This window comes from Talpa europaea (genome assembly GCF_964194135.1).
Source record: "Talpa europaea genome assembly, chromosome: X".
Lineage (NCBI taxonomy): Eukaryota > Metazoa > Chordata > Mammalia > Eulipotyphla > Talpidae > Talpa > Talpa europaea.
In genome coordinates, this window is record NC_140081.1 from 6,511,473 (window position 1) to 6,527,734 (window position 16,262).

The window sequence follows — 16,262 nt, forward strand, 5'->3', positions numbered from 1 at the left end:
GAACATTTCATTTTCTCTTCATTCTGAGGTTTCTGTAAAATAAAGCGCAAATCTAAACCATGAGTAGTTTTAAAGGACCATTTCCTCTAAGGTAGTGTTTAATAAGAGGCCCACTATGGGTCCTCTCCAGGTGGCAGCATTAGATCACCTGTTGTCATCTTTCATCTGGTTACAGGGTCCCCTAATAAAGTTCCTGATCACTCACTTGGCATTTCAAGTGTCAGTAAAGGGGGTGCTCCTTACTGGAAAGTGGGGGATTACCCTTAATCATGGAAGAATCATAATGAAATGGGTGAACACGATGGTTCTGAGTGAAGTACCCAATTCTGACTCAGGACCACTCCGAGTTGGGCAATACTCTCTTCTATCCAAACTGTTTGACGTGTATCAGCAATGCGCAACACAAGTGAAACTAGGGTAGTTAAAATTTCCCCGCCTAGGAATATCTAGGTCTCCTTTATCATTCTTGGCTATATTAGACTGTCTCAATTTCTGCATACAACCTATTGTAAAAGACAAGCCAAAATAAAAACTTTAAGAGCAAACTAAGCAAGTCTTATCTAATACCTGCTTCATGCAAAAAATATGAATGACTACCAACGTAAGTACTGTTTCCCAGTACTCTGTTCAGCGGCCGACCCCTTGAGCCACAATGCATATCACATCCATTCCCAAGTGTCACAGCACACTGAGATCGTTTCCGTTCTCAGGACAGGTTGTTTACCTACAGCATTTACTTTACCAAGCGTAGATTACCCACCACAGTACCGATGTACAAAAGAAAATGAACACAAGTATTTTAGCTCTTTTCCAGTCTCTTCCATTGTACTCTAAGAGGTGATCACTTACTGCTGTCAGCCCACTGATATACATGTTATCTAACCTTATTCAATCTTGTTTTGGGTAATTTTCACTTAAAACGTGGCTGTCTTTTTATGTTTTACATACCAGGAAAGTTTGCCGAGCAGCTCAACATTTTTAAGGTTCAAATGGCTAGTGCACTATTTCTGACAGACTGTCTTCTACAGTGAGCAATACATTTGAGATGGCGTAAAAGTTACCAGAACAAGGAGTCAACTCGAGTCTCATACAGACAATGACATCATCTACAGTTCCAGGCCTTTTCAGCCTTGGCACCATTGATACTTTGGACCAGATAATTCTTTGTTGCGGGGGCTTGTTCAAAAGCTTTGCACGGTATTTAGCACATCCCTAACCTGTGCACACTTGATATCAATGCTCCACTCCCAACAGTTGCAAGAATCACTAGATGTCCCTACTGCCAGACCGAAGCCGCCCCGCACACACGTACACAACCACACCCCGGTGAGAACCACTGGGCCGGAGCCAAACATAAATGAGGAGGAAAAGGGGAACCAATTCCTCAAAGTACTGCTGAACACAAATCTAATTCTTACAGATTTTAATTTTCAGACCTTCACATAAAAATTCTAGCCATAGGATACAATGTAACATCTAGCCATATTCTTTCCGGAATGCAGAGCTTCACAGCCCTTTGAAAATACTTCACGAAAATAAGCACAGATCTAAGATAGCTCAATTTTGTCAAAAACAAGTTCTGGTCGAAGCTCCCTTAGAACCTATCAACGAGGGGACCACCTCCCACTGTTTTCAACAAAAGGGGTGAGATAAGCTGCGATTCTGTAAATGAAGTCAAAATTCAAATTTCTCTTAAAATAGCTGACAAGCCAGGACGCACAATTACATAATTCACATACACAGTAGTAGTTTATAGATGTATTCATCTGGCTCATAGGACAACCTGAGTGCAGGAAAAGGAAGGGCTTATTTAGGAAAAGAACTTTCAAAAGCAGTGAATACCTGTATTCCATTCGTAAAACAAGACAAACTCAGAAAATTGTCAAAACATCATTTTGGTCTTTATTTTTGGACATGTAGCATGTTTTCATAAATCAGTTTAACATGTGCTACTTGTAATAACTTCAAAATGCAATATATATTTTTCGCAAATTCCTCATCACTGCAAGTTCACTTTCAGATAAAAGTTAAGTAGCAGGGCAGAACAATATGTTTTCACATATTGACCAGTGCAACACTGACAGTTACAATTAAGGTATCCAGGAAGGCTGAAAATGAATTTTTATTAGAACAAGCAAATTTACCTTCATCTGTTAAGAAAAAAAACAAGAGAAATAACTTTAATTTTCAAATTATTTATGTTACATGCAAGAGCAACTTTCAATACCATTTCCAACTGAAGTAAATAAAAAAAATTAAATGACAATTTTTCTCTAATTTGCTAAGAAACAAAAATGCACCCAAAAATCCTAGTTTGCCTTTAAAAATTGGTGAATAAGTAAAACCAAATGTTAGTTTCCTGCTGTTTCATGAATATTGGCACTGTTTATTTCATATTCATATAAATCAGTTCCTATGCATAAAAATCCCATTAAGATTTAGTGATTTGGATTAGTCCATTTTTCTTCAACAAAAGAACCCCCACTTCTAGTTTTAAAAAACTGCACTCTTGCATTTATGTTTTGATACAAACAAAACACAAGTCTATTTCTTATATTTCAGTGGCAAGTGGTTAATAGGCATGTTAAGATACTTTTGTAAGAAGTAAGAAGTTTGGTGAACGTTGTCATTAAAAAACAAAAAAGTCCTGCACAGAATCACAATACTGCCAGAATCTACCTAGTGCACCCACAACAAGTGCCTCTTTCATTGGATTTCACAGTCCTTTATCACAAAAGACATTCTCAGAAGTTGAAAGAATAACACATAGCATGTGGATAATTTGGGGTTTAAAAACCCATGGCTCTGGGCAACAATTACAGTTAACAACATCCACTCACAAAGAGACTGTCTCTAAAATATTCTGACTCAATCTGCTATAAATAACACATTCTGGGGTGGAGACTTCTGCACACTGACAATACTTATCAGACACAAGCTAGGCCACAAGTGAAGGGAAATGACTTCTATCAAAGTGTAGGGTAGCAGCTGAATTTGAGATGGCACACCTCATACATTCTGCTCGGAAAACACGAAGGCATTTACAGAGGACGAAATTATGCACTAGAAGATGCAAAGGGTGTCTCTGCGCTATCATCAACAGTGGTATCGGTCCTTAGTATTCAGAAAGCAAAACGTGTTCTCATAAACACAATCGAAGGGGAAGGCCCTCACAAGGAGAACGTGCAAACCAGGATGGAAGCAGTCTCGGAGTGCCGGCCATTTCTTCCTGGCATAAAAGGATGAGCATTTTTGGCATGTTGGTTCTTTGACCATTTCATGTCAACTATGACTATGATGGAGTGAGCCATCTGAGTGGTAAACAAAGAGCAAATGCGCCCCTGGTCCTTAACAGCAGGAAGTACCTCGTTCAATGTTCTATACAGCATAGTAGTGCTTGAAACGTGCTGGTAACTGACAGAAAGAACATCTTACTCAAGAAACCTGCCGCTCGTAGGCAACACTTACTGAGGGTTCTCAATAAATGTTGAAGATGACTTAAATGTCTAACAAATGTGTATGAACATGACCTAGAATAGTCCATACAGTCGGTTGTAATTCCCTAAAGAAAACTTGTAAACATCTGGTGAATGTCTAATTAATGGTAGAACGTTTAAAATTGGCCAAAAAAATGCCTAAAAAACATTTGGCCCTTCAGCACCCAAAGCTCCCAAAATATAATGTTAAAACATCTCTGCTAGAAGGATTTTCAGTAATCTGAAAATTGTCATACCTGAGTGGCTTAAATGTCTGCTCCTAAATTTTAAATAAGTGCAAGGAGTTTCTACACTCAGGAATTGCATAAGTGTTTAATCTTTCCTCAAAATAAAATTCTGAATGATATAGAGGTAGCATAACTTACTAAATTAACTTCCAAAAAAAAAAAAAGAAAGAGAAAGAGCACGGTTAACTTCCCACAGTCTCGCTAGAATGACTACAAAGGCCTAAACTCTTGCATCCAGGCTTCCGTCTAGCTGGGGTCAGGCCCCTCACTGTTCTCGTCCTCTTTTTTCCTGTAAGAATATTGAGACATCCAGGCACCCTTTGGCCCCGTGGCATCTACTGCAACATCGATGACAGAATCTGGAGTCATCCATCTCAGGAAAACGAGGAAGAGAAAGTTGAACACAGCCAACAAAGCAAAAATGTAGCCTGTCACCGGGCCACAGTGAGAGATGAGTATGTCCAGCCTTCTGTCCATCGGTAACACAGCTTCCCCGGCCACGCGGTCGTACACCTGGTGGGAAAAGGCCGAGAATGAACACTCTGACCTAAAAAACCACCACCTGCATGGACCAGGAACGTTCGAAGACGCAAACAGAAGTCGCTTACATTTTGTTGTTATGGTAATGGTATGATTAATGAATTCACTACAGTAATTAATTCGACGCACACTTTATGGAGCTGCTCCTGCTAGATCACATAGAGAGGCGCACCATGGCTCCTGTCCCCTGGGGACCACCACCAATTAGAACTGAGTACCAGGATTTCCAAGCCCTGAGAAACTGAAATCAATTTTCGGGGTGCCTCTGTAGAGACCACATTTAACTCATAGTGACTCCCTGAAGCAGGACCGGCCTTCTAGGACTCCTTGACTCGGCTGAGGTAGCCCGCACTGCTGTCTGGCAGAGTCTACCACAGCCCGTTACGATCCCGCGTGCTCCTGGGGAGAGCGTCTCCTCCTGTCACAGCCGTGCGAAGGAGCTGCGCTGCCTGGCACAGAAGGTGAGCGTACAATCATGTGTCATTTAATAATGGGGACACCTGAGAAATGACTCCTTGGGTGATCTCATCACTGTGCGAACACCATAGAGCATAACTGCATAAACCTATGTGCAACAGCCTTTGGCACCCCTGGGCCCACTGCCATCTATGTGGGTCATTGTTGACTGAAACAACGTTCAGTGACATGATCATTAAGGGAGGCATGAAAGAGCTGGGGGTGGTGGATGGTCCTGGGCAAACACTGGCAAACAAAGCAGCTTACTGCTGATGACTGGTAGTATGTGGCTTGCTTTTTAAAGCACTGCTAAGCACTAACCTGAAATATGAAATAAAACAAAGATCTTTAAACATACTTTTTTCAAAAACATCAGACAAGCCAACACTAATTGCATTCGAGCGTTACTTGTGCTCACTCTCACGCATCAGACCTGTAAACCAACTCCTTTTGAACTTAAAGTTATATTTGCGGAGCAGTTCCACAGACCCATGGTGCACTATATTTCCACCCACTCCCAGGGCAACTGGGGTGCTTCCGAGTCAGGATTTCCTGAAGCTGGTGAATTACAACCACAAATGTATGTTTTCAGCACCAACTAAGTAGTACAGTTAAACCAAGGAGCTGAAAAGGATGAAATTGTCCTGAACGAACAAGGAGAGTTAAAAGAGCAACTACACAGTGACCCATTTGTCCACCTTTATTTCTAGATCAATAAATTTAAGACTGTAAGTGGCAAAATACCAACTGACTATTGTGAAGAGAATGTCAGGGATGACTGTCCATCCATCACAGATGGGGATTAATTTTTTTCCTGAATGGATTCTACTAATCGGCGTAGAGTGTAAGACAAAAAAAAAAATTCAGATGCTCTACTGTTACTTTAAGTGTAACTCAAAGAAAATTTGTGGTTAAAAAGCAATCCTAATTAGCTCCTTTAACAAGTGTTGCTCAATGTTAGCAGACAATATAGGTCAAACTGGCAAACAAAATAAAGCTTACTGCTGAAAACTGGTAGCATTTTCATCTAGACTGCCACCACAGTTCTTTGTTCGTGAATGTATTATCCACAATAGATCAGTCTTCTGAGATCTACATGACATCAATCAAGAAGGTGAAGTCACAACTTAAGAGCTGTGGTTCTCCACTGGGGTGAGAGCAAGGTGGGCATCACTGGGGGAAAAAAACCTGTCTAACCACACCTGCCAGCCCACCATTCCCAAACCACCCTGTGCTCCTCAAAGGTCCTAGCAGAAGGTTGGCAATAACAGAGGAGGCAGGGAGACAGGACTATGGAATGACAAGATCCTGAAAAGGGTACTGCAGTGACTTGCACACACCCCCAGCAGATAATCAGTGCTAGGCTCCAGCTGCCAAAGGCAAAGGAGGGAAATGTAGTTATGGTATCTCGGTGGAGATGCTGCTAATCTTCTAGAAGGTGGGAGTGTCTCAAGGATATTGCAATCAATATCTCTGACTGTTAACTGGAATGTCTCATATTTCAATGAAAAATGGATTGCATGCAATAGTTTTAGACAAGAATTTGTTTGCACTTATATTCAAATATAGGATCATTTTATATATAGGAAGAGATAATTCCAACCAAGTAAAAAAGCTTTACAGTTAAGAGCTATTCTACTTAGTCATCTCCTTATTACTCTCTGCTCCACTGAACACAATGACAGCATAAAGCACTCATCTAAACCGTTACCTTCTCCTTGCTCCCAAATGACTGTCTTTCTAGTTCACAATTTCTATAACTTAAGAAGCAGAGAGTCTCCATGCAGCTTGTAAGATGGTAATAGGAAGCATGAGGTGGACAAGTGGGATAAACTTAAGTTCCAAATTTGAAATCAGGAAGCATTTCCCACAACCGTCCTGTCCCACTTAAGGGTATTAATCCAGCCCCTCTACCAATCCTTCTGGAAATTCTCTACAGCTGTTTTTTATGTGTGATCATTTCTCCAACATCTGTCACGTGCATTTTGAATTCTAACTTGTATGTTGTCCATCAGCCCAGATATGCAAAATCCTTTTCCTGTAGAAAATCACAGTTATTAGCAAAGGTGGCACGGGTTTTAGGAAGTAATCTAAATTAAATGTTTACAAGATCTAAAGTTGCTCAATCAGACCAAGCAAATCCACATATTCTCTCATGGGCCAATGTGCTTTAGCATTATCAACCGTCTCAAGGAAACGTCTAGGAGCGGACCTTCCTACTAGCTTTGTCTCCAAAGTGGAAACTTTGCACCTTCTTCATAGCCAGTGTAAGGACAGGGTTAGTCTACGTGACTACTATTTTGGAGGTCAAATGCAATGATGTGACAAGAAACTTGGCCCAGTGTGTGCCAAAAGCAATACCTAGCTCATTACTTTTCATTGGCAGATTACACTAATGCAAACAATAGCAGATAGGACAAGCCTAGCCAAGAGAAAGCAAACACGCGCGAAAGATCAAGTAACAATTCAGACCCAATTTCAAATGCCCCTTTTGTGGCATGTGACATACTTTTTCAGTTCTCTCTGCAACATTCCTCCAAGTATAGAAAGTCTTCACTATGTTGTGGATGTCTTCTGGAGTCGGCAATGCTCCTGACTTCAGTTGAAAAATAGCTTTTTCCAATCCTTGACACAAAGATTTTACAGAAGGCTCACATAAAATAATAAGATCTTCTGGAAGTACCTCAGGAATTCCACCAACCCTGGTACTTACAACCTTAAAAAGAAATAAAGCACATAGGATCCATCATTATGGTATCTCGAGGGGAAAAACGCAAAATGACTTAAAAAATGATCACTAAAATAATATTTTCCAAAGTACAAGTACAGAAACCCCACCAGTGTCAGCCGCCAAAGCTTTTTACCTGTAAACCACAACTGGCTGCTTCCACAATCGCCATGCAGAAAGCTTCAGTGAGGGACGTATTAAGGAAAATATGTCCCTGCACTAAGACATTTCGAACATCCTTGTGTTCTAAGGCTCCCAGAAGACGCACTCTGATTTTTGAAATGAGAGAAGAAAGAGGTGAGTGAAATTCACACTACTACGAAAGAAATACAATTTAGGGCTTGGTGTGTATTTACATTATACTACTGGCTTTAACATTTTCCACCTCGAAGACTAGTGCTACCTAACTCTGATCTAAAGGAAAGCTGTATGAAGCTGCTGGGCTAACACTCAGAGAGTTAACATATTTCTAACTCGTGCTACACACAGCAATTTTCATTTTCTCCAAAAGTAGTTTTGGAGCAGTTTGGCATTTAATGAAACAGCTAATACACCTTGATGAGTAAATGTTGAAGTGTCATTTCTAAATAGGCTCACCCCTCCTTTAAACACATGCTTCACATGCATGCACCTCATACAGCGCCTAGGTTCCTGAGTAAGAGAAATGTCTGAATCTGTATGTGCAGGGCAATTTATGTGATGAGAGTCATGTTTCAAAATCACAACACAGTATGGCTTGAAAATCTGCAAACATTTCCAATCAGAGTGTTTGGGGCTATTCTGCCCCCTTCACAATAAACTCCAGCCACTGACTGATCCTTGAAGTCAAATAATATGAGGCTAATGAAAAAAAAAATAGAGATCTTTAACTAGCATTCACCACTTTACATACACTAAAAAAAAATAGCCTCGGATTACATTTTCATATCAAGTATACATAGAAGCCCAGTCGACGCAGGCATGTAAACTCAAACCCAATATAGGTAATAATCTTTTCTCACGCAAGACGTTATGGAATCCATCAATACCTGTCATGGAGCTGGTATCTTTCCCGTACTTCTTCCAAAATGATTCTCTTTGGTCCCTCTCCTCCAATTATGAAATTTAAATCTGGATATTTCTGACAGAGTTCGGGTATTATACCACTAAGCAAATCGGTCCCTGAAAATATAAAGTTGAATATTGGAGATATTAATATTTTAACTTAAAAAACACATCAGAACTGAGAATCCATTCATTTTGAAAACATTAACTAGCCCCCCCCCCTTAAGTAGAGACACACTCTTAAACCTTTTATCCTGGGAGGTCCCCCAAGAATTGCAATTCTTGAAGATACTGGGATCCACCATGACCTCCCTGCCACTCAACAGAGGCACTGTTCTGTTTCATTTCAAGACAGCTTTCTTCAAGTTCTCTACTTCTAAAAAAGGTACTGGAGGCAGCTAACATTTGAATTCAGGTTTTCTACAGAGCAAGACAGGGAACTGCAGAGGCTTGTCCCAGCCTTTCTGAGCAAGCTCTTTGATCACTGAAAGGGTCCTGATACAGAAAATGAAGAGACCTATGTACCTCAAGTCCAAGGCCTCTTTCAGCTATAAAATTCTACAGGTTCTACTTCCTGTCATAAGGAGGGGTTAAGCAACAAATGGTGGCTACTTCCACATCATCAGAATGCAGTTTGTACAAAGGGTTTTAGAGGGAACACAAGGATATTAGCAAAATTTGAAACAGTCCATGCAAATCTGCTCTGGCCCACTTCCCGTGAATGACGGGGTGGGGCCTCAACCGCTGGCTCATTACAATCCATAGTAGAACAAAAGGATGCCTCTTGGTTCCTTAATTTTTTTGATTAATTACTTCTTATAACATGCAAATACAACCTCAAGTACTATAAAGCAATAAAACAAGTTATGCCCTACGAGGCTGAAATAGTGACTACCGGAAGTGCCGGCAATGGTGGCACTATTTGAGAATGCAGTTTATTAACAATTCCAAATCACACACATTCAAAAGTAAATATAATTCACTTAAGAGCTTAGCTTATTGATTTGAAAAAAGTGCACACACATAAGAATTGCACTTCTTATATCAATCTTCCCAAATATAGGCAGATCAATCATTAAAAAGATGGTACGAGAAATAATCTATGTAGGGTCATTTTATTAAACAATTGAAACTAGGATTTAAGTAAGCTCTGCTAGTATTTTCAAGATATGATTGCACTAGCAAACATAAATTCACATGCATTTTTCTGAATTATGATGGATTCTCATTAAAATCTTAACTATCTTTGTTTCAAGGTTATTTACAAATCCAGCAACTGGATTGCTAGATAAATCAGAAGGTGACTTAATGACTTTTAACATTTAGTCTCCCATCACTTCTTCCCTTCATTTCCCTTCTCCACTCCCCTTCTAATATAAAGAGTAACAACCCATTCTTCAAATGGGGAAAAAAAAACATAGAACAATAATCATAATTGCTAATAAGTAACACTCACTGAGAGCTTATGTCAGGCAATGTACTTTAAATGCACTGCCATTTAATCCTGACAACTACTTTATAAGAAACAGAACGAATATGAGCAATGATCTATAATATTCGTCTAATAAAGGGCCTTTCCCCCCCACTATTTAAAAAAAAAACAACTCTCCCGCTGCCTTTAAGAGTCTAACACAACAGAACATGCATAAAAGATTTTCAGTTGCCACAGTCCCATAAAATGGACAAGGAAAATTCCTGATTCAAACTGCTTTTTAAAACTTTCTTTAACAACCTATCAAAGCATCTACTGAAGCTTTACTTTGGATCACAGTGGCTGGGCAGGGAGCAGAGGGAACAGGAGACCATACCTCAAGAAGAGCTGAACTCGTTTATCATCTGTTACTTACTGTGTAACCCGGGTGAGTTACTTACCCTCTCTGAGACTCAGTTTGTCAGTTACATGCAGATAACATCTACCCTACAGTTGTTGGGAGGGTCAAATGAGGTACTGTACCATGCCCAGGCTTTATCAACTGCAGAATATAAATGTAAGTTATCATTACCACTCCAGCAAGAAGTAGGGCATGCCTGCACAGACACTGGGGAGCTGGGGAACCCTGCCTGAGCAAGAGACTCAAGCAAATAGGGAGCAGTCAGCCAGGTGACCTGGGTGAAGAATTGTGATTCCTCCACTTTCTTACCTAATACAGGCCAGTGGGCCTTGGCTGTCGGGTCCAAATGAAACCTAAGGAAATTGATCTGTGAATAATTAATGGACCATTAATACAATGACCCACTTTGGAGCTACTCATATGGCCATTCCTTTTCAGAAATATTATCTTTCACATAGGGCATACAGAGAGGGTTCAATACATATTTGTTAAATTACTGAACTTAACAGGAAAGACCGTACCTTTACTGTGTTGGTGCTTACCCCAGCTGGTTAAAATACCATAGTCAGCGAAGTAAAGGCAGTGATTTAATCTTTGTATGAGTAACATTGCTGATTCTAGACCATGCATGTATTACCCTCTTTCTTAGCTATCGCACAAAGATATATATTTATATATGAACAAATCAGATACATTTCCTTAGTTATAACAAACAGATCACCAATTTGCCAAGAGAGATTCAGAAAACACATTGCTTTTCCCATCAAATCTTGATTAAAAAGTGAAATCACATCACTGCCCTCACCCCAACAAAATTCTGTAAAATAGGCTGCCTACCAGCCTCCACAGACATGGATGGCCGAATCAACCAAAATTCCACATCTGGATTTTAGGTCATTCTCTAGTACATTCTATACTACTGATTGCACTGTGAAACTTCATGCTTACCGAAATCAGCTGTGTTAGTCCACAAACCTATTTGACGCCAACTGCGCTTGTTATACTAAGTAATTTAATTGAATAACACGTCAACTGACTAGATAAGTTTCTCTGAAACCAAGCCAAATGCTTTTGAAAACTCAATAAAGGAAAAGTCACAGGAAACTGTGCTTGTCAGATTGGGGGTGTCCTACACCCACTATGTAACATCAAAGACACATGAAAACTCCAGAAGCATCTGCTGCAGATGCTCAAAAGAAACCCAAGTAGGCAACTACAAACTGCACTCCTGGAAGGAGACTGCAAGAGAGGGGATGCGGTGCGATCCCGGGCCGGGCTCAGCATCTGCAAGCCGCCGTCTAACCGCTGGCAAATCTGTGCATGGTACCAGTATTTTAAGTTAATCTCTAATATTTAAGCAGGGGCCAGGGGGAGGGATCATCTTTATAGTTATTTTTATGATTCCCTACTTCAAATGACATTTTTGATCACTGGCCAGGTTTTCAACTGTCATCCAGAAGACTAAGTTTCAGACTTACAGTAAACTTGGCTCCAGAAATTCTATCTCAGTGTCCACTAACTGCTGCAGGGGCACTAAAAGCATCCTCTCTGATAGCAGTGGACACCTGTCAAGCACAAAGGGGGCCGAGAACTTTATAGGAACTATCACTAACACAAGCAAGATTCCTATCGTTGCCCCAAAAAACTGACCCAGATGTTAACTAGCTTGTCCGGGGAGCCAGGATCAGATGCGGGCTGTCCAATCCCTCTGCCATTATCACTTACCTGCCAGTAAGTTACTGACGTCTGATTAAACCTGACTCATAAAATAAGCCAGCTACAGAACAAGAGCATGCAGACAAGCCCACTCATTCTGCGTGTTTGTTGGATGTGTAAAATAAGACAGAAAAAAGCCCTAAATCTACATGTTCATTAGGGTCATCCCTGAACAGTAGTTACAGACAATTTTAATTTTTACCCTTTTGCTTTCCTTACTTTTTAAAATATCTGCAATGAAAAGATATTATTTTTGCAATCTGCCCCCGGACTTCTTAAAATGCTAGTGCAAGGCTGCCTTTTGAATTTTCAATAAGCCCTGACCTATAAAGAACATCAGATTACTGCTTTTACTTTTCAGTAACTAATAAAACATCAAAGGTTGAAGGCACAGCATTCACTACTGCTCCCAAAAGCTCTCTTTCTGGCTGTATAAAACAGTCTACCTTTCTTTGCTGTATCAAGTGCAGCAGTAGTTATAACATCATCAAACAAAATGAAAAGTCAAACAATCATTATACACAAGTATTGAACAACTTTCTACAAAGAGAAAAAGAAAAACTCTGTGCAGTGCAGTTACAGCTATCGTTTCATTACCTTTTCTGTAAACAAGTCTGCTGACAACAATAACAGTGAGACTACTGTGCCTTTTAAATGGGTCTGGCGTGAAGTCAGTAGGATCTACAGCATTAGGAATGACGGACACTATTTCAGGATTCAGTGTTGCTCTGAGCACAGTGTTTTCCTTACTAGTGTAAGAGACACAAATTATATGGTTTGTGTCACAGAGAGACACAGTTAGAAGCTTGTTTGTAAGCACCGAGCTGACATCAGCAAATCCAAAAAGGGAATGGTCCGTGAAGACGGTCTGGAGCCCCATGGTCTTGGCGTGGAAGAGGGCGTCATGGGCCATGGCAGAGAAAGAACTATGGGAATGGATTATCGTGACTCTCTCCCGAACGAATATGTACCTGAGCAGTGGCAGACTGTGAAAGAGGGTCGTGGCTGTAGATTGGTTGTACATGACTTTCAAAGGCAAGTAATAGACTTTGAGGCCATTGGTGAGGTAACGGATGCCTTTCCGATCTCCGTAAGCATGGGTGATAATAATGACCTTGTGCCCCCTTTCAATCAGGCACTGAGAGAGCTGGTAAATGTGGCTTTCCACGCCTCCCATGTTCGGGTAGAAAAAGTCCGACACCATGCAGATACTATGGGCCTGGTTTCTACTTATGCAAACACTTCCAGGGTTGACGCAGGAGAGCACAGCTGAGGAAGGCTGGTCATGCTCTTCTTCTTCTTTTCCTCCTCCCTCCCCTCCTCCTCTTCCTCCTCCTCTATAGGCCATGCTGAGATGGTTCAGGCATGAGTCCTTAGAGCAACCCAGTTGTGTCACTGTTACCTGAAAAAGAGAGTAAGAAAAAGAGATTCAATACAGACAAAATACATTCCACATTCCAAATCCAGACAGAAATGGCTTTAACATTAATATAAAGTGGTAGCATTCCCCCTAGAAATAAAAACAAAGCATACAATGAATTAAGCTGATCACATTTGTTTGCTTGGCATTTACTATGTCAAAGGTAGATTCTACAATGTCCTTCTAATTTTGTTTAGAAATACTGCTACACAGAACTTTTAACAACAAGGTTGTTACACCACAGTATGTAACAGTTTGCCATGCTAACAAAGCAGCTCATTGCACTAAATATATGGCTCTTTACAGAAAAAAAAAATGTGCCAACACTGCTCTAGACTGAGCCACCGACTCAATTCATCTCACGAAGTTCTGCTAGTATCAACTTTGCAGCTAACACTGAAAGATACCTGGAGGGCCTCCCTGGTGGCGCAAGGGGTTAAGCACCCCACTATGAAGCAACCGGCAGCCTCTGCAGCAAGAGTTCGCTCCCTGGCAGGGACCAACCCACAGGGCACAGCAGACCTCTCCTGCCTCCCCGCTGCTCCCCTCAGCAGTGGATTTCAGTAGATCTGCCCATTCTGTTCCCCACTCTGTCTCTGGTGAATCCTCTCACCCCCTGTATCTCTGGCCTACAGCCCAGCTCTTGTATGCATAAATCTTTATAAATAAATAAATAAATAAATAAATAAATAAATAAATAAATAAATAAATAAATAAATAAAAGATACCTGGAGCTAGAACTGTCTTCTTGAGGGCACCTTCAGCAAGTGCCACCAGTAGTGCTGGCTGCAGACAGACACACACACACACACACACACACACACATTTTCTCTTTCCTTATCCAAAATGGTGATCATCAACCCCCACCGTCCATTTTCTAGACCTCTCTTCCAGTGATGTAAGTCTTCCTTCCATGAGTGTCCCTCCCTTCAGTCTGGAGTCTGGAAGTAAAGAGTAAACTAAAAATGGGCTGGAGCTGCAGCCATTGTCTACATCTAAAGTGGGAAATGCTCATCTCTGGGGACCCCTAGACCCCCATGGGCGTGAAATGCCTACTCAGTATTCAGTACAGTATGGTTTCTTAGACTTTTAAAGCTCCACTTTCCAAGAGTCTTGGAAAGCTGGTGAAACTCTTCCTCAGCTTTACAAATGAGATTTCCCTGTCTCCAGAAACAGCTATCTCTCAGGAAGTCATCCTAAAGGGCAGAGTTCCCGGTTTCTCCTGCAAACTCAGAAAATGCATATTACCTGCACGTGCCTAACGTCCTAACTATTCTCTCAACAAAGTCATCTATATTTTTAATGGCAGTCTCAAAAACACTCGGTGTTTGTTGATGTGAATCTACTAATCATAACTCAGTTTCACCAAATGAGATTCTTCAAGTTTGTGCTCTAAAGCGGTCTCCCTAACATTTTCTTCCTGTGGTCTGTCACCTAAACCCAAATTTTCCAGTGCTATTAAGTTTAAAAAGAGGGACGGTAACGAAAACCGTGAGCCAAAGACCACACGAAATCATCGAAAGAAGTGAAACTGCAACGCTCTGTGCGAGTCGGCGACTTCTGCGGGTGATCACACCTGACAGCTTTACAGTCTAAAAGCTCAATAAGCCGCACGACCACAGACTGCGATTTTCAAGGGGAAGGGAGGCTTGGAGATCCAGGCACCGAGTAGCTCTGACTCACAAATGAGAAGCCAGACCACTTGTTGGGCGCTTCGGGCAAGACCCCCACCCAGGCACTAAAAAGTGGCAAAGGCGAGACGGCCTGAGGATTCTCGCGCGTGGCCAACGAGTCCCCGGGCAGTCCATCGCCGCCAAAGCTCCCGGGGAGCCTCCGGGAGACCCGAGGAGTCTCGGGCCCATGAGGACGGGGCTTCCCCCGACTCCCCCGCCACTGCCCAGGCTTCCCTCACCGAGGTCGCTGGGAAGAGCCAGGGCCAAGCAAGGAAGCCCCCGCTCATTCAGCGAGCCAGTCGGGGCCGGGGGGGGGGGGGTTCTCGCGAGGCCCCAGGGGAGGAAGAACCCCGCGTGGGCCGGGGTCTGCGGCAGGGGTCCCGGAGCCCTACGCCCCCGCCCGCCTGAGCTCAGGAGCCGGCTCCAGCGCGGCCGCCTCGGCGCACTCTCCGTCCCGCTGCACTCGGAGACCCTCGACCCCCGACTCTGGAGCGCAAGTCGGGTGAGCTCCGCCCCCCTCCGGAGCCGGCCGGACTCCCCCCGGGCCAGCCCGGCCCCGAGTGGAAGCGGCCGACGGAGCCGGTGCCGGGAGGTCAGCCGCGCACTTACCGGCGAGTCCCATGGCCGCCGGTGTCCGGACCTCCCGCGGCAGCAGCCGGAGTCCCACCCCGCGCGCCCGAAGCACCAATCCCGGGCGTCCGCGCCCGAACGCCGCGCCCCCGAGGCAGCCAATCGCAAGCAGGCGTTGGGGTCACGTGCCCAGGCGACCCTCCGTCCCCACCCTTGCGCGGGGCGTCGCGTCACCGCGCGCAGACCCAACTCTCCACGATGTTTCCAAGACCTGTTTGCTCTCTTTTGCAACCCGCGACTGCCCAGTTAGCCGCCGGTATGGATCCCTAACGTCGCCAAGCTCTCAAAATTGGCCCCGGGCTCTTCATGCGCGAGTAGCTCCCGTAACCCTTCCGCCGGGTAAAGCCGCAACTCCCAGCGTGCCTCGCCCGGGCCCTTTAGCGCTGCTGGGAGTTGTAGTCTGGTGACCTTTGGCAGCGAATCCGAACTTAGAAAACTCCCAGGATGCACCGCGCTTGTTAAGCTGAATCCCGCCCACGGTTTGGTGGCTACTGAGCCG

General features: G+C 42.9%; 1 protein-coding gene across 1 annotated transcript; it reads right to left on the reverse strand.

Annotated features, from left to right (window-relative positions):
• Positions 1-3,970: 3,970 nt before the first annotated feature.
• On the reverse strand, positions 3,971-13,388 carry PIGA (phosphatidylinositol glycan anchor biosynthesis class A; the record flags this gene model as incomplete). The annotated part of the gene is made up of 5 exons (XM_084258185.1): positions 3,971-4,237; positions 7,230-7,436; positions 7,585-7,717; positions 8,477-8,609; positions 12,638-13,388. 5 exons carry the CDS (start codon positions 13,386-13,388, stop codon positions 3,971-3,973), a joined length of 1,491 nt encoding a protein of 496 aa, XP_084114311.1.
• Positions 13,389-16,262: the final 2,874 nt, after the last annotated feature.